Raw genomic sequence first — 18,130 nt, forward strand, 5'->3', positions numbered from 1 at the left:
TAACTATATTTACTTAGAATTTGTTAAGAAAGTTTACTAAAAGAGCTTGTTACGCTTTTAACTACTTATTTAGATCTTATAAGTTAGGCTGTCGTAATAACCTATTAGTAAGGTTATAAGTGCCTTCTCTATATTTAATCTTAAAATTAAACACTAAGAGCTCTTCTAGCTATCTAGCTTATTATTATAATAGCTTTAGCTTTATAGTAAGGTAGTAGTAATTAAGGTAGTCTGTTAAGACTACTACTAGGCTCTATACGTATACTAGATATAGTCTCTACGCTTAGAAAGTATCTATAATAGCTATTAATTTAGCGTTAAGGGTATTATAATAAAGCTCTAGCCTCTTTAGCTTTTTAGAAATAAATATAATAAGGTACTAGCGGCCTTCTTATAGCTACGACAAGATAGTACTAATTACGTACGTAAAGGCGTCTGTTTCTACTTAGGTAAGTAGTATAAGGTCGTAATAATAAAGAAAAAGAGCTCTTATAAAAAGGAGTTATAACTTATAGAATACTTCTAACGCCTTAGGTTCTAATGTTACTAACCTAGTAGTATTACTATAAAGAAGGTTTATAAGTAGAATAGTAATTTTTAAATAGTTCTTAATAAAACGCTTATAGAACCTAGTAAAGCTAAGAAATACTTGTATAGCCTTTATAGTAGTTAGAATTAGCTATTCTTAGATTATAGAAATACATATAAGTTTAATACAAACTCCTTATAGGTCGATTACGTACCTTAGGAACCTTACTTACTTAATATTAAATTCGTATTTAGAAAGATTAGTAAAGAGGTTATATTACTAGAGACGTTTAAAGATATAGTAAACGTACTATATATACTCTTCTTTATTTATTAAGTAGATAAAGATATTATTAAGATACATAATATAGATGTTATTAATAAGGTCTTCTAGTACTTTGTTAATAAATGTCTAGAACGTCGCTAGTACGTTAATAAGACTAAAGGGTATTATATAGTATTTAAAGTAACTATATTAGTACTAGAAAGCCGTCTTTTATTTGTTACTAGCCTTAATATAAACCTAATAGTACGCCTTATAGAGATTAAGCTTAGTATATATTTAGGCTCCTAATAGTTAGTTAAGGATCTTACTAATTAAAGGGATAAGAGCCTAATTCTTTCTTATTATACTATTTAAGGCCTAATAATTAATACAAAGTTAAAGTTTTCTTTCTTTCTTTAGAACAAAAAGTATTAAGGCCTTTATAAGGCTCTTACTTAGACGAATCTAACCCTTAGTAAGAGCGTTATCTAAGTATTTATATAAGACACCTAGTTTAAGTTCTACTAATAAGTAGATTTAACTATAAGGCGGTACTATATCTCTTTTTATATTAATTATATAAGTAAGGCTATTAATCGTAGGTAGCGACTAGGCCCCTTCTTTTAAGAAGACATCTACAAATCGTTAGTACTTCTCTAGTAGCGACACTACGTTAGCCTTGTTACTTTCTAGCCTTTCTTCTTTTTCTAGAAATTCTAAATTAACTATAATAGGCTATATAGTTACTATAATAGTAAAGTAAGACTCTTTTATAGCCTTTCTAATTTCTTTCTTAGTTACGTACAAACAGATCGTTAAGGTTAACGTAAGATAGACAAAGGTACACGTCTTCTAAGACATAATTAGATCTATAGCCTTAAGCTATAGAAATCTAAGTATAACATTAAACTCTCTAATATCTATAATAACAAATGTTCCTTAATACTACTATACATTAGAATAATCGTCTTATACCTTAATAAACAGGTCGTACAATCTAAAATTAGTTGTTGTTTCTTAGAATAGTAAGGATACTATAACGTAGTTATTAAGTTACTATAGTATCTCTAGCTCTAAGAGTCGTAAATAGATAAGGTTAACCTCTACCCCTAAGTCTAATAAGGCTTATATAACTACCTAGTTATCCCTAATACGTATCTCTACCTAAATACTTATTAAGGGTCGCTCTTCTTCTTATAGGTTAAGAGTAGTATAGTAAACTACTAGTATAGTATTTACTCTTAATATAGTATTCTTATTAAGGCATTAAACCTAAGTATATCTATTTTACCTATAGGTTAAATACTTATATTCTAGACATAAGCTTACCTAATAACTAGGCTTATAATACTTATAATAAGTACTACGTACTTCCTTTAAAAGTAAGGCTTTTATGACACTAGAGGACTCTTCTTATGTAGTTAATGTTTAACTAGAGAGCGCCTTTAGTACTAGAGTTAGTGTAGATAGAGTTTTTAAGGTATAAGAAGAGCCTCTTTATAAATACTATAGTATTATAAGTACTACTTAAGAATTTTCTAGTTGTCTAGTACGTATAATAGTCTCTCTTCTAGACGCTACTTAGTAGACTTCTTTAAATATCTTTAGTACCTTACTATAAACTATATACGATTTTAAGTCTAGTTTTAAATAGTTAATAAGAAAACAAATACAGAACATCTCTAAGAGGCCGTAGCTAAGCTCTATCTCTAACGATTAGTACTATTAAAAGAAAGTTCTAAACGTCTTATTTTCTTTTTATAATAGTACTTAAAGCTTTAAGACTACTTTAAGAGAGTAGGTACCTTTGTCTATAATACTATAATAAAAGAACGCCTTTATCTCCTTCTAACTTACATTTAAGACTAATCTGTCCTTTTCTAACATAACAAAAGATCTCTACTGTTTTTTAATATAAAGCCCTAACCCTACTACTATAGCGTCGACCTGTTTAGTATTATCTAGGTATTTCTCTAGATAGGTATTAAATTCTGTCTACTAGTTAAAGATATAGATTGTAATAGCTAAGTAGTGCTCGCTCTTTAGTTAGAAGGTTAGTAGGTTTTAGCTACTCTTACTACTCTTCTTTTCTTTAATATAGGTTTACTATAAAGGCTACTTAGGTTTTGTATTATCAAATTCGTATAGGTTTATTAAGGGAGTTTCTCCTTATTTAATTACTATAAAGAAGTCCCTTTTTTGTTTAAGCTATTACTTTATTCTAGCTTAGGCGATTTGTTTGTTTAATTTATTCTTACTTATTAAAAGGATCTTAGAGGACATTTAGAAGTTTGTACTACCCTTACTACTACTAGTTTGTAAGGTGTTCTAAAGAGTTACTTGTAAAGAGGCTTACGTCTCTTCTTAGTTACTATATCATGTCTACGTTATTGTCCTTTACTCTAATAGTCTATAACTTATTAAGAGAAGAGATAAGAATGTTAGGTATATTAGTATAGAGTAAAAGAGGTAAAGGCAGATATATAGTATATTTAGGGTTAAGGTATAATACGTAGTATATTTAAAGCTAAAGGTAAGTTACTCTATAAACTATAAACTTATCTCTAAATCCCTTTAATTCCTCTAGCCTCTTCTTCTTTCTTATACTACTATAAATCCCTTTAATAGTATAACGTAGTTACCTTACTTCTAATTTCTAAGCCCTTACGTACGATTTCTAAGCCCTTACGCTAGATCTCTAACTATTATGTAATCTACCCTAATAAGCGTTCTGACAGAGCTATACTAGTTACTTAAACAGAAAAATACAGCTAAAGAACTCTTTAAAGATCTGTGGCTAGTCTTATAACTTAAACAGGTAATTTAAAATTAATATACTTTAATAAGTTTCTTAGTTAGATTAGAACAAGACTTAGTAGGCCTTAGATATAAATATAAAAAGTCGATCAAGACTACTTTTGTTTAGATGTAACATGATCCTTTCTAGCCTCTAGCTGCTATCCTTTTACTTCGGCGTCTATCACCCTCCTACAAGCGATACACTGTCCATCGCCATCAAAATAGTGTTCATCCAACTCGATCTCGCACGACGTGTGTTCTTCATCCGCATCACAACCGTCACACACAACCGGCCGATAAGTACAGTCCCACAAATTTTTCGTAGCATCGACCCAAGCCTGGCTTAACGTGTTGTCATGCCCTGGAGTTTTCCATCCGTGCATGACCTCATTAATACGCTCTATATTCTCCATCTCATTAGGACGAAGAAAGACGTCCCTAGGTTGTTCTCGGACACAAAGTAGACTGCGGCAGACTGGCTCGCTTTTCTCGATGCCAGTTTTCTTCACTAAAACCCATCCATGCTTATCACCTTCTAAAAAAGTATCTTCTTCCATATCCAGGTCAAGCGTTCGAGTTTCCATCGCGGGGCCGATGTCTAGATCAAAACTGACCATAAGTAGTCCCATTTCAAGTACATCATCCCACGAAATACACCCCTCGGGCATAGCTAGGATCCAACTTCTATAGCGGCTCCCGAAGTTGTAATCCTTCCAGTATTTCGCTGATGGACACCAACTCGGCACTATGTGCGGTAATGGCTCCTTTCCTCGAACCTCACTTATCAGCTTTTCACACGCAGCTTCTTCCGAGAGGCCGGCAACCGCCTTTCTCCTCATCTCCTCAACGGCCGCTTTCCGAAATTCCTTCTCGCGACGATGATGTTCAACGCACTCTTCTATATTACCGAAATCCGTGTAGACATCTACACGCGGCCACCAGTTTCTCGCGTTGCCCCAGCCGCTAATGGCTGGGCAGCTGAGAAATTTGTCTCCTAGAGCCTCGGGCGAGGGGCTGGGGCTGCCCAGGCAGTAGAGCTGGATTGACAGCTTAAATATCCCCGGAGAGGTGTCCCGATGACCGTTCACCACGGTATAACGACGGCCGGAGTGATCCTGGAAATGATCAGCCGTTGAAACTTTCAACCTGGGCGCCCTCCCGCCAGTGGCTTTGCGAGCTGTTTGCTTGGTACGCATTGGCACTAGGAGGTTATTAGAGAGCCAAGTCCGATAGTCGCAAAGGCAAAATTAGGTTGTATGTGTAACATACGACAAAGAAATTGGGAAACAGGAAGACAGAGACAATGTGGCGAAAATCGCACGTTCTATAATTTGTGATAAGGAAGATTAGTGGTGGATGCCTGCCGAGAATTAATCTCGTACCGTAAAACTCCGGACTCTTCTTATATTTAGTCGAGAAGAAGCCCTTATTTGGCTAGAGAAACCACCTCTAGGTCGACAACTGGATTATGTCTTTGTCTCAGCTCAGGTAAAAGCCTAATAGCCTCTTTGCCTGCAAACAAGGCCCACTCGAAGGAACCCAAAACCTACCTCCTTCTTCAAGTGTGACTTATGAGGAGACCGCCATCAAATGTATAGTCAAGCAGCCCTCCGCTCATCCCTCCCGGCATATACCCCTGCAAACCATACACGCCTCCTAGCCACAAACTCCTCTCTCTCCCACCTATCTCCATCTCTATTCCCGCTTCCCCCACGCCACCCATACTGCCTATAAAGCTTATCTAAACCCCTTGCAACTACATACTCATCCCTAGTTATCTCAAACTCAGCCTCAACCCCCTCATTCCACTCGGCCACCAGATCCGCCTCTTCAGGCGTAAGGTCCTCTGGCTCAGCTGGCTTAAACACGCTGCCGTAAAACTCAAGCGGCATGATTTCCAGCGCTCTGAATCTAGCCGCCCATTGTTCCAGCAGCTCTGCCGGCGCAAGCGCGGGCAGCTTCTCAATGTCTGCGGCGGAGTCTATTTCCCCGGCTATCGTGTCCCACGCGCGCAAAGTGCCTGCCCTCTGTTAAAAAGTCTGCGACAGGATAGATGGAGACGCACGAGATTCCAGATCGTAGATTAGCCAGGTCCCGTACAGATTGCCGAGCGTGATGGCGACCATGTGTTCTGGGAGCTTCATCTCTTCGTCGCCCAGACACGTGGGATCGCGCGCATCTGGCCAAGAGCCTCTCGAGAGGTTGCCGTCTTCATCTGGAAATGGGTCTGTGAGGTAGGAGAGCGGATTGGTTGAGCCGCCATCGAGGGAGATGGTTTGGCATTGTTCGGAGAGGTATGGTAGTTGCGAGAGTAGAGTAAGGGCTGAAGGGGAGAAGCCGTCGGTCGCGCCGAGAGAGGGGTTGAAGTTTGCGCCGTGTGGGGGGAGGAGGATGTCGGAGGTTTGGATGTAGCAGGTCTCGGCTAGGAGGTTGTAGAAGTTGGTGAGGGTTTCGATCAGAGGCTGATGCTGGAAGTCTCTAGGAGCTGTTTGTGAAGCCATCTGGAAGGAAAGAAGTGCGATTGTGATAGAGGAATTCTATGTACACAACGCCGAGACTGGGCACGGGCCACACTTCACTAGATATCTGCCGCGAACACCTGACAGGGTGATCCGTCTCGGGTTGCAGTTTGAATTACCAGCGAGATATGAACTAGGAAGTTTGACCTTCATAGCCACGATAAGGTAGAGATTTACCTTATTTGCATCAAGGTCATACAGCAACCGCCGTTTCTCTCCTTTCGTATGGTTCACTATAATAGACGAGGAGCAAAGGCTGGGACATATTGTAAAACGTAGAATTCGATAGAGTTAATATGTGTAATATCTTGTGCTATAGCATAACTATCGTTCATCTTATATACATCATTTTTCGAACTAGTACAAGAGGCAGAACAAACCGCCACGTAGTATTGACACCTAACCTGTGCCTCTTTCGCGCTTATTGTGGCCGTTGCCGTAAAAATACATATGTGGAGACTATCAGGACCGCAACGGGAATTGTTACTCGAAAGAGGATCGAGATGGGATCAGCCTGCTTTATATCTGCCCCGTCCTCGAAGATCGGCATTTCCCTTCGTAAAGCATGCAGAACCTCCTCTGCTGTCGAGTATTGCTTCATCCAACAGGCTAAAATCACACTGCCTCCTATTACTCCTGTCAGATCAGGGTATCTTTCCTGGTTGAACGCCTCAGCGACTTCCTTCTCATATGCGATCTTATCATCTATTGTTTTGGGTGGCCCAGAGGAAGATCTGTAAGGCCAGCGCCCAGTCAGAATGGTGTAAAAGAGAGACCCAAGGCCAAATATGTCGAGAGCTGGGGTTGACTCGAGTCCAAAAACAGGATGGTAAAACGGACCGTCAGGAAGGCAGCCTCCATCCAGACCTAATTCATCGCATGTAGATCCACCGAAATCGCAGAGCAGCAAGTCCCGAGAACCTGGGGCAGTTTCATGGACAAGGACGTTCCTAGGTCGAAGATCGGAGTGGACCACGCCATGGCTATGAATATAAGAGACAGCTTCGGTCAACTGCCGACACCATATTATACGCTGGCGCAGGTCAATCGAAGGATTGTTATCGATATAGTCTTGAAGATTGCTGTGGCTTGCTTGGCCGAGGAGTAGGCCACGGCCTTCTTGTCCGAGATATCTAACAATCCAGTACCTATAAGTATGTACTAGCAGCAGCATGTGATGTACTTACTTCACAATTCTTGGGTGCTGTCCAAGTTTCTGGAGTATGAGCGGCTCGACAGAAAAGCAGAGGTCGACCTTTTCTGCAAGTTCTTTGGTCTGGAACTCGATCGGCTGCTTGAGAACGACTCCGGGTCGGATATGTTCAATGATACTTGTAGATCCGATATTTTCCATACTGCATTGATAAGTTGTGAGAGATGTAGAGAATGGTAAAGTAAAGGATACCTAAGGTAAAGTTGGGTATAAACCGCCATCGCGGCGCGGAGTGCTGGATTAAATATTGTTCCGTCAGCAACGCTATTCCTCTTTCACTGCCTTGCTCAGGTCCCGACCTTCGCTTGCAACCCAGAAACTCTGCTACGAGTAGATGCGATCCAGCAAAACTGGCCGGCGGCACAAAACATTGCATATTGCAGCCATAAGAGCGGTGCTTCTATGTAAAGCTAGATCACCTGCACTAATATCCCCACCTCGGCGGGCCGCCCCGCTCGCATTTACGAGACCGCATGGATGGATGACGTTGTTTGGGCGCCCCTTAGCGAGAAGACGGTGGTAATGATACGAAGTTGCCATGCTGGGTCGAATTTGTCCTCCGGCTGAGGAGAAATGGAAATTGGAGATAGATAAGAGAAGAACATTGCAGGGAGGGCTCTTTTCACAAAACTATTCACTTGGAAGCCGGCCGCAATCTTGGCATCTATTTGCTAGACACTCTTTGATTGAATCTATCTCGGATTATGGATTCAAGAAGAATCATCCATGGGATTAATACAGGAGCAGTAGTTCATGTTCGGATGATATTTTCCTTAGTCTGTTAGTACATTTCCAAAACTGCGTACCTTCAACTTACAATTCCCAGTGCCACAGACGGCGCAGGTATACTTGCCACATGCGGCCTTAACCTTACTTGAGCCCATTTCAATCTCGATAACTTCGTGTCCTGGTTTGTCCTGCTTATCGCAAGGGTCAAACTTGAAGGTTTCCTTCCCACCGCGAGTGCCGCAAGCGTAGATCTTGATAGAAACGTAGTTCTTGCACATCCTAAAAACGTTTAAGAATAGAGTGCTGAGATCGATTGGGTATTTTTAACAATGAACTTACGTGGGTGCCAACAGTGTATTAGATGGCACAGCAATATCAATGTAGCTAGTGATCTCTACAAAGGAGAGAACTTGTCTGTCTAGCATAAAAGGAATAATTTGTTCTTTTGTATCAGAAGCAAGAGTGGACAGCTGAGCTTTATACGTCTTTAATCGCTCAGGAAGATGTATCCTATCATACGGCCCGGCTGGAATCTGACTCGAGAGTCGAGAGAGTATTTAGTACAGCAGACGTACCATTTTCCATAGTAAGGTAGGCTAAAAAACCTCGCTCATGGTCATGATTGGTGACACGACTGTACTTCTCTATCTTACGGCTGAAACGAGTCTTCTGCATTCGGAGGGTCGGTTATCATGACACGCAGTAACCAGTCAAATTGCTTCACACGTTGATGGCGACATTGGATCTGTGCGGGGTATAAGTTCTTTTCAACGTGTACAATCTTTCATCCTTGTTGAATGTACTCACGACCCGGTCTCATGGCTGTTGGATAGCTCACCGATTAGGGTGACGTGTTTACTGGCGCTGAAAACTTGCGCCAGTATGAGCAAGCCGTTCATGCGTCCAGGTCAAACGGCTGTTGCAATTAGATAAGGCAGCGGGTCAGGGCGGGAGACATACGGAGTAGTAGTAGTATATACACAGAGGACAAGTGGTACAATAATGGTAGGACACCGTTGTAATCTAATTCGTATCTCGGTCAATGTCTGTTCGGGAACCTTTTCTCCAGCGGTTTCCATACCTACTAACCAACCCATGATTAGGTATGTGAATGCGCGGCAAGGGGATCTACCCCAACACAAGGATGAAGCACGATAAGCTCTAAAAAGGATTGGCCATGCGATCCTTCACATCTCTGTGCTCTTATCAGGCTGGGCGCAACTTCCCAGATGTGCTGCAGGAACTACCGTGCTAGGGGAAGAGAGAAGAATATATCACTTATTTCCTCCTGGTGGATATTGGATTCTCAGTGTCCGAGGTAGCGTTGTGATAGTCGTGGATTATAGGCCATTGTCTGCTGGGCCAGGTTTTGAAGGTAAGGTAGGTTACGTTCGAGATAAGGTGCCATTCGGCAGGCCCTTTGTAGGGACACGGGTACCCGTCACTTGTAGGATTTATAGTTTGATAGGTACAGTGTGTCTATTCCCTAGAAGAGAGGGAGAGTCTAGAGTCTAGATATAATAGGGTTTGTAGGTCACGTACGCCTAACATGTCCCCTCCCTCTAAGCATTCCCTCTAGGGAATAGTATTATAAACGTCCGTATAAAACTACTATATAAAAACAAAATTACCGTATAAAAGCAAATCTACTACCGTGTCCTATAAAACCGTAATACCGTATAAAAGCAAATCTATCTAGTCTAGCGTATAAAATTATTGTATAAAAGCAAATCTACTACTATGTCCTATAAAACCGTAACACTATATAAAAGTAAATCTATCTAGTCTAGCGTATAAAATCATCGTATAAAAGCAAATCTACTACCCTGTTCTATAGAACTGTAACACCGCGTAAAAGCAAATCTACTACTAGTACTACATTATCGTAATCCTAAGTGTCTCTCTAGAAAGGATATCTATAAAAGGGTTAAGGAAATAGCTACTACGTCTAACCGAATAGCTAACTAAATAAGTGCTATATCGCCTAACTAAATAGCTACTGTATAGGCTGACCGAATGTCTGCTACGTAGCCTAACTAAACAGGAATAGCTATTATACGAATTATAAAGGGCTAGCTCTAAACGTTTAGTAGTCCTCTACTCGAAACCGGTCTAGGGACTATTAGATAAAGGCACTTACTACGTTAATAATATCCTTGTTATAGGCCTACTAGTACATGTACTATCCGTAGGCCCTTATTATCTTATTAGGGCTCGCTATTATTACGGCCTTTACCTCCTTAAACTTGTCGAGTGTCTTCTTTACCTAGTGTACTAGCCGTACTCTTGCTCTGTTAGTTAGGGTAGCTAAAGGTAACGTTAGGGTAAGGGTTAGTGTAGTAGTCTTGACAGCCTTGTTTTCTTCTTACAGCATTTTGGTAGCGTCCTCGTTGTCTCTTTACATCTGCGGTCCGTTATTAGGCGTCTTGTCTGTCTTCGCTCGCATTTGACCGTCATCGTCTACCAAATCCTTTATAACCCTGTCTATTAAACCCTTTATCTAGGCATCAAGAAGCCCGCCTCTATAGCACAGCTCTCTATAGGACGCGACGTTTTTCTAACTAAGGACACGGCCTACTCTAAGGGCGGCTATTATCTGTCTCTACACGTTTCGCGCTACTTAGGACGGACTCGCTATTTCTCCTAATAACTATAGTAACGACTTAGAACCGCTAACCGGCCGCGCGTCCGGCAGCTTTCTCTATAGCTCTATATAGTCGCGTATAGCTACTATAAGGTAGGCGTTATAAATAAGGTCGTGTTAGCGGCCCTTTAAGGACATTAGACGCTTAAGAAGAAGGTGCGCTAATTAAACAAAGATGTATTTAATGTGTCTAATCTAACAAGAAAGTAATAAGAGATATATCTAATCTTATAAAGATAAAAAATACGTTAATTAAACAAAGATGTATTTAATACGCCTAATACAAAAGATATATCTAGTCTTGTAAGAGAAAGAAAGGACAAAGAAAAAGATAATAGATCCTTAATCTCTTATATAGATATAAAAGTAATTATTAGAAGAAGATAGATTTAATACGTCTAATCTATAAGAAGGTAAAGGATAAGGAAAAAATAAAAGCGACTAGTAACGCTTACTATAATATAGTAAATAAGAACAGCTATCTTACCTTTTAGTACTCTCTAGTAATAGTTTTACGTCTTCTTAGACAGTAGTAGTTTAAAGTCTTTTTAGACTATTAATTTGTCTCTATTGTTTTTTATTATTATAGTATACCTTAATAAGTTAAGGGACTTGTTCTTATAAGGTCGTTCTAGGCTCTTATATTGTCTCTTTATACCTTAGCTACTTTACCTTATACTATACATCCTTTTGTTAACCCGGATAGCGACGCGTTTCGTAAGCTAGAATCTTCTTAATAATGTATCGTTCTTTACCCTTAATATATATAAGACTAGGTTTAGGTTTCTGTCGGCCGTATAGATTAGGTAGCGCTAGCTCTAAATGTTCTACTAAAATAACAAGATATATTCCCTTAAGCTAATTTAGGAGTTTAATCTTATAAGTAAGGTTACTAAAGGAGTAGAAGATATAAAAAGGACTAACTTTATTAAACGATAACTTCGTTTAGTTTTAAAGGTAGTATCCTGTTTTGTTCTTCTTACTTAAACACAAGTACGCGTATTTACTAAAGTGTAGTATAGAATAATGTTTGTTATAATACATTTTTATATAAGTTTAGGTAAGCTTTACTATATCTATAGCCTTATTACGTAAATTAATACGCTACTAGATCTAGCCGTCTTCTTTGTCTGTATTAAGGGTTCCTTTAAACTCTACCTTTACTTCCTTTCTATATAAAAGCTAGTACAGAGTTTTACTAGTAGATACATTTATTAACGTATTTAGTATAATTTAAACGAATAGTAATAGGTCCTCTTAGGGCAATTAGTCGTATTTACTACCTAGTACGTAGTGTAAGGCATGTATAAGCGTCTAGTTTGTCTGTTCTAATTATCTGTCTATAATAAAATAATAAGTAGTAGTAAAAGTAAGCTTAACGTATACTAGTTAGAATACCTGTCCTTAGAACTAGGACAGGAATTTAGAGTCTCTATCCGAGATAATTTAGTTAGAAAAGCCCTAGTCCTTATAAACTTAGGTAAAGTAAGTATCTGCCTAGTCTTTTATAGTCTAGGTCTCTTTTCCTAGGATAGACTTAATGTATTTCGTTAATTTACACGTAATCGTTAGTAGCTTATCGTAACCTTAAGTAGATAAAGAGAGACTATTAACAAAATTAAAGTATAGTACTAATAGCGGTCGGTCTAGATACGTAACCAGATGTAGGTCCTCTTATAGGTATATACGTTTTAGTTTAGCTCCTTAACAGGTCAGGTAGTTAGTAACGTATTCTAGTACTTACTTTCTTATTTTAGGAAAAAACACGTGTTAATACAAGTAGTAATATGTCTAGTTAGTACTAATATAGGCACGGTTGTTATGTACAGCCTTAAGTACCTTCTGTTATGATTTTAGTAGTATATAGAGGCGTTCTTAATCGCTATTAAGGAAAAATAACAACTTTGACTTAGGGTCGTGACAGAAGGACTAGAAAGTCGTCCTAGGCCTGTTAAACTCTCCTTTAGTATCGTAGTAAAGCTTAACTAGTAAAGCGTAAATTTTACCTAGAGATTTATCTAATAGTAGTTAATAGACTATTACTTTAAGTATAGTCAGGTATATGTATAAGGTATAAAAAGACTTGTTATCTGTAGACGTTATATTGCCTATAGACGTAGGTTTGTTGTCTATAAGAGCTGTATTTAATAAAGGTATAAGGGCTAAGACGTCTATAAGGACGTCGTCCGGAACTAGAAAACTACTATTAAGCTTGTTTAAAATGTTTAGGTATAGAGCGCTTAGATCTATAAGGACGTTTAAAACGTTTAGGACGCCTAGAACTAGAACGATAGTGTCTAGGATAAGTAGATCTAAAACAACATTTAGAGTAAGACAGTCTAAGACTAGACTATCTGTTATAGATAGTAGTGCCGTTATTATTCTGTACGTTCTTACTAGGTAGACGTACTAGAGCTATACGTTTAATTCTTACTTAGAGTCTAACTTAGCTAGTATCTAAATCCTTGTTAGTATAGGTATAAGTAGGGCTATTAGTTCTTTTATTAGTTCTTTTATTAGTATTTAGAAGAGAGCGTTAGCGTTTATGTGTTACTTTCCTAGATAGTGCTAAATCTTTATTTAGTCTTAATACTTTAAAAGAAAGAGCTACTAATTAGTAAAGTAAAGTAAACGTTTGCCTCTAACTAGGCCCTAATCCTTAAAGGCGTCCTTAAGTAACAAGTAGTTAGTATATACCGTTACCTTTTTATAGTCTAGGTATTAAGGGAGCTTTTCTAACGCCTAGACTAAAGCCTTAGTTTCTAGTTCGCTAGGCTAGTAATTTTCCTTAGTTAGGCTAAGCTCTTTAGATAGGTATAGAATCAGACGTTTAATTCCTTCTAAGTCCTCCTAGTATAGTACTACTCTATATCCTCTTTCTCTACTACTGTCGACATAAAGGGTAAACAGGCGATCAAAATCTAGAAATACAAGGGTTAGAGTAGTATAGAGTTTCTCCTTTAGTGTTTCCTAAGCCTCTTTATACCGCGCTATTAGAGAGTCTAGTAGGTTTAATTCGGCCAGATTAGTTACTTAAGTCTTAACTATATACGCTTTACAGATCTTCTTATTAAATAAGACCCCCTTAAAACCGTGTGTCTTTAGTATCTAGAGGGGCCTTGTGACTACTATAAAGTAAGGAACGAATTTATAGTAGTACCTGAAAAATCTAAGGCTATATTCTAGCTCTTATAGGTTAGTTAGAAACGCTAAGGCCTAGACTACTTCTACCTTTTACTTTATTGTACTTAAGCCTAGCTAGGAAACAAAATGTCTTAAGGTACGTAAACTAGGTTAGGTAAAGAAGTACTTAAGGAGGAAAAGCGTAGCGCTAGAGTTCTATAAGATACGTAAGACAGTTAATAGATACTAAATATAAGAGTCGATATCCTTTAAGAAAACAATTATATTGTTAATATATATAAGGACAAACTTCTACAAGTATGTACTAAAGAGTTTCTCTATACAATACTAAAAAAAGGGTAGAGAATTAGAGAGGCCTATTGTACTTACTATAAGTTACTCTTAACTATAGTATAGTAACACGAACACGGTCTTCTAGCGATCCTTAGGCTTTATTTTCTACTAAAAGAAAGACTTTGTTATGTCTAAAACAAAAAACACCTTACTACTATTTATTACTATTAGGATGTTATCTTATTTAGGCAAAGGATAGGTATCTAGGTATAGTTTAGTATTTACTTAACGTAAGTCGACTACTACTTAAGGCTTTTTGTCTTTTTATACAACAAATACTAGAGACGATATAAGGGACGGTTTCCCTAGGAGAACGTCCTTTATAACGCTAATCTCTTTTAATAGGTTAAGGATCTTGTCTATTACTTGTCTATCTTTTATCGACATAGTATATATAGTCTACTTTAGGTTATTAAGACTAGTATCGTCCTTAAAAGAAACCAGTATCTTAATCTTGTTATTAAAACATCCTAGTTTGTTACAAAACAAGGGAGCGTTTTATTAGATTACGTTAAGGACCTCTTACTTCTTTTCTATACCCTAGTAGTTAGAAACATTAGCCTTGTCTAGGTCTAGAAAGGTTTGTAGTTACGCTACTAAGTACAGGTATCTGTCTAGGTAGGCACCTTTAGGCCCTTCTTTAGTAAGAGAAAGTCCTTTAAATACCTTAGCTAGGCTAAGGTATATTTTGTAGTGTCCGGGTAAAGAGACTAGGCATTCCTTAAGTATGCCTACGATCTGTCTAGCGTATAGTAATATTAGGGTTTGTCTAAAATTAGTATAAGGTAACAGTTATACTTAACTATTAACGACCCTATTAATAAGAGAGCTAAAGGTGTTATAAGCCAGGTCTGCCTATACGTAAGGCTTAATATAGTAGCTGTCTAACTGTAGTGTTAAGTAGTAATAGCGTACCTTAACGTTCTGTCCTTAGCTAGGACAGATTACTACTAATTCTAGAACATAAATTAGAGCGCGTAAGGTCTTTACTAAAAGGGCTACTACTAAGATTTAGAACTGTTTATCCTTGTACTAAAGATAGTCGAAATCTTAGGAGGCCTTTGCCTAGATGACATCTAGTTAATTTACCTTAAGGAAGGCGTTACCTAGTAATAAACTACATCCTAGTTAGTCGACTACGTAAGCTTTAGTAGTAAAACTATAGAGAGTGTTTTTAGTCGTTTAGAAGGATATCGTAATAGTCACGAAACTACTAGTAATTAGACTGTCCCTAATACTAGAAAGTCAAACTAGTTACTAGGATTATACTAAAAGAGTATTAAGAAAATGTTTTTGTAGTATCTACTTAGATATTAGGGCAATAAGAGATCTAGTATTAAGGCAGGCTATAAAGAAAGAGCTATCTAGCGTAAACGTTGTTACGCGAGCGCTAACGTTATACTAGTACTAGACTCTATTAAGTAAGTACGCGTTCGTAACAAAGGGTTTAGGCTCCTTAGAATTGGAATTTAGGACCTAGTCGGCTCCTTTTAGTAAGTTAGGTTTATTTAAGGATATAGGGATCTGGTTAGAAGCCTTTACGGTCAGGAAAGCCTTTATAGACAAAGAGATGGTCGCGTACAGAGAAATGGTTGCGGACGCGGACAAAGAGATAGTCGCGTACAGAGAAATGGTTGTAGACAGAGAAATAGTCGTGGTCGTAAATCTGGTAGGTCTTAATGTAGTCTTAAAACTCTTAAGCAACGTATTAATATTAATAGTGTCTTCTTTAGTATCTTCTTTTTTAAGTGTAGGTTTTTTAGTGTTTTTCTTGTTTTTGTCTTTTTTAGTTAAGTTAAGGCTGTTGTTACTAGGGGTCCTTTAGACAGGGTTCTAAGTAGAGTTCTTAGTAATAAGGGTTTAGCTATCGATATATTAAATTAGTAAGACACTACCTCTTAGTAGCTGCTAGACGCGTTTTCTATATTACTAGTGTTAAGAACAGTCTTAGATTTCCCTTCCTAATCTAGAGTTATAGTTATAGACGTTGTATAGAAGGTGTCGACCTATGCCTAGTAAGTGTCTTTATTAACCTAAACATACTTCTTTACTATTAGGGCTTTAGTATAGTACGCGGTAGTTAGCGGGTATTCTCTATAATATCCTGGCTAGCCGTACCTATTATACACTACAGGTTAATATACCTAGTATCTCTTATAGTAGCTTAGAACCGTAGCTACTACCTGTCGTTAATTTTAAGGGTATAACAGGCATACAGGATTAATATAGTCAGGACTCTAGCACAAAGTATAAGGGTACTATAGACAACGTCCCCCTAGTACTATATTACTGTTTATATTATTGTTACTAGAAACTAGACTACTGTCCCTAGGCGTAGCGTTACCCCTAGATACTAATACCTAAGCGGCCTGTTATAGAATATATCGTAAAGTAGTAGTAGTAGGACCTAGGCCAAGAGCTAGTAGTAGGGCTAGCTAGGATGTATATAAGGGTATTACTAGTAGTAGTAGTAGTAGTGGCGCGTACGCTAGAGGTAAAAAAGGCAAGGGGACAAGAGCGTAAGATAATCTGTAAGAGAGGTATAGCGCTTATATTAGTAGCTAGAAAAGGAACCTTAGACGTAGGTTAGGATTACGCGACAGTAACTACTCGCGAGAACCGTCGCGTTTGTCCTTATTTGTTTTAAGAATCTAATCCTTAATTATGTTAGCTATCTGTTTATAGTTCTTATAACATAAGGTCTTAGCCGTATATACTACTGTTTAAAAGTAGCTTATTCTTATCCCTTCCTAGATATAGACAGTAGTACAGAGCTAATAGTCTAAACCCTTATATATCCGGCAAATAATTAGGTCTTTAGAAAACCTACCTACCTTAATATAAAGTCCTTGTTTTACTATTAAGTAACGTCGTATATCGTAGACTAATTTGTTAGTAAAACAGTACTTTAGAGCGTCTACCTCTATAAGAGTAGTTAAAGAGTCTTACTAGAAACGTCCCTAAAGTTAGGAAGTCTACTCTATTAAGGAATAATTTATTTTTATCCTAGTATATAAGAACAGACTATTAAACTATAGATGTACTTCTCTAACTATAGCTAAAGGTAGCTCTACTAGAACTACCTTTTCGCTAAACGTTCTAGTAAAGTACTTAAGACGATTAATATAAGACACTATAGAAGTCTTTCTATTATATTTTAGGTCGGCTGTCCTAATCTTTTTATTCTTAATAGTAGTATTACTATCTTATACTGTCTAGGCTTTCCTTCTAGTAGTCTATATATTTAGGCCTTACTAGAAGCGTCCTATAAAAAGGTTCTATATAGCTATAAAGGTAGTTAACAAGTTAGGTACGCTAGCCTAAGCGACCGCCTTCTGTAAGAGTTTAGCCTTAACCTCTGTACTTACTATCCTTAAAAGCGCCTTTACTATCTAAACGTTAGTAGGGGATACTAGGCCCTAGATAGCTAAGAATAACTAGTCTTCCTCTATAGCGTCTAATACTACCTTAATTAGGGCCGTATTAGTTAGCTAACTCGTATTTGTATACATAGTCTGTTACTATAGAATCCTACCTACGGCCGAGCCGCCTACCCTGTCCTTATTAGCTATTCCGCCACTACTAGACAGTCTGCCGTTTATACTAAGAGTCTACGTTAAGAGCGCTATAAGGTTAAGGTCCTACGATAGTTAGTCTCTAACCTAAGAGACGTCTAGAGATAATAGTATTAGTTAGAATAAAGAGGATTGTAGTTAGAATAAGGATGATTGTAATAAGGATTAGTTTGTACTTTGTCTCTTGTTATTGTCCTCTTTAGTGTCTAAGTCCTAACTAAGAAGGTTAGTCCTAATATAGTAACACGAGAACTATAAGAGGGTAAAAAGTAAGGGTTAAGGACGTATCGTTAACGTATAATTAGAAAATAAAGGGGCTACTATAAGTAGTACCTGTGTTCTTTGTTCTAGATATAGTAGTCTAAGGTATACAAGAGGTAG

The 18,130-nt window shown here is 37.9% G+C and overlaps 4 protein-coding genes across 4 annotated transcripts; all 4 read right to left on the reverse strand.

Moving 5' to 3' along the window:
• Positions 1 to 3,674: 3,674 nt before the first annotated feature.
• Positions 3,675 to 4,788, reverse strand: M430DRAFT_147837 (hypothetical protein; the record flags this gene model as incomplete). The annotated part of the gene is made up of 2 exons (XM_024863090.1): positions 3,675 to 3,999; positions 4,069 to 4,788. The coding sequence occupies 2 exons, from the start codon at positions 4,786 to 4,788 to the stop codon at positions 3,751 to 3,753; spliced, it is 969 nt and encodes a 322-aa protein (XP_024716554.1). The 3' UTR covers positions 3,675 to 3,750.
• A 680-nt stretch (positions 4,789 to 5,468) lies between these two features.
• Positions 5,469 to 6,319, reverse strand: M430DRAFT_190065 (hypothetical protein). The gene has a single exon (XM_024864005.1). It carries the CDS (start codon positions 6,091 to 6,093, stop codon positions 5,623 to 5,625), a length of 471 nt encoding a protein of 156 aa, XP_024716555.1. The 5' UTR covers positions 6,094 to 6,319; the 3' UTR covers positions 5,469 to 5,622.
• A 213-nt stretch (positions 6,320 to 6,532) lies between these two features.
• M430DRAFT_23053 (hypothetical protein) lies at positions 6,533 to 7,465 on the reverse strand (the record flags this gene model as incomplete). The annotated part of the gene is made up of 2 exons (XM_024864824.1): positions 6,533 to 7,244; positions 7,299 to 7,465. 2 exons carry the CDS (start codon positions 7,463 to 7,465, stop codon positions 6,533 to 6,535), a joined length of 879 nt encoding a protein of 292 aa, XP_024716556.1.
• A 507-nt stretch (positions 7,466 to 7,972) lies between these two features.
• Positions 7,973 to 8,448, reverse strand: M430DRAFT_70064 (hypothetical protein; the record flags this gene model as incomplete). The annotated part of the gene is made up of 3 exons (XM_024869473.1): positions 7,973 to 8,096; positions 8,142 to 8,332; positions 8,393 to 8,448. Coding segments are annotated over 3 exons (268 nt in total), but the record flags the coding sequence as incomplete, so codon positions are not given.
• Between the last annotated feature and the right edge of the window lie 9,682 nt (positions 8,449 to 18,130).

This window comes from Amorphotheca resinae, assembly GCF_003019875.1.
Source record: "Amorphotheca resinae ATCC 22711 unplaced genomic scaffold M430scaffold_14, whole genome shotgun sequence".
In the NCBI taxonomy this organism is placed as follows: Eukaryota; Fungi; Ascomycota; class Leotiomycetes; order Helotiales; family Amorphothecaceae; genus Amorphotheca; species Amorphotheca resinae.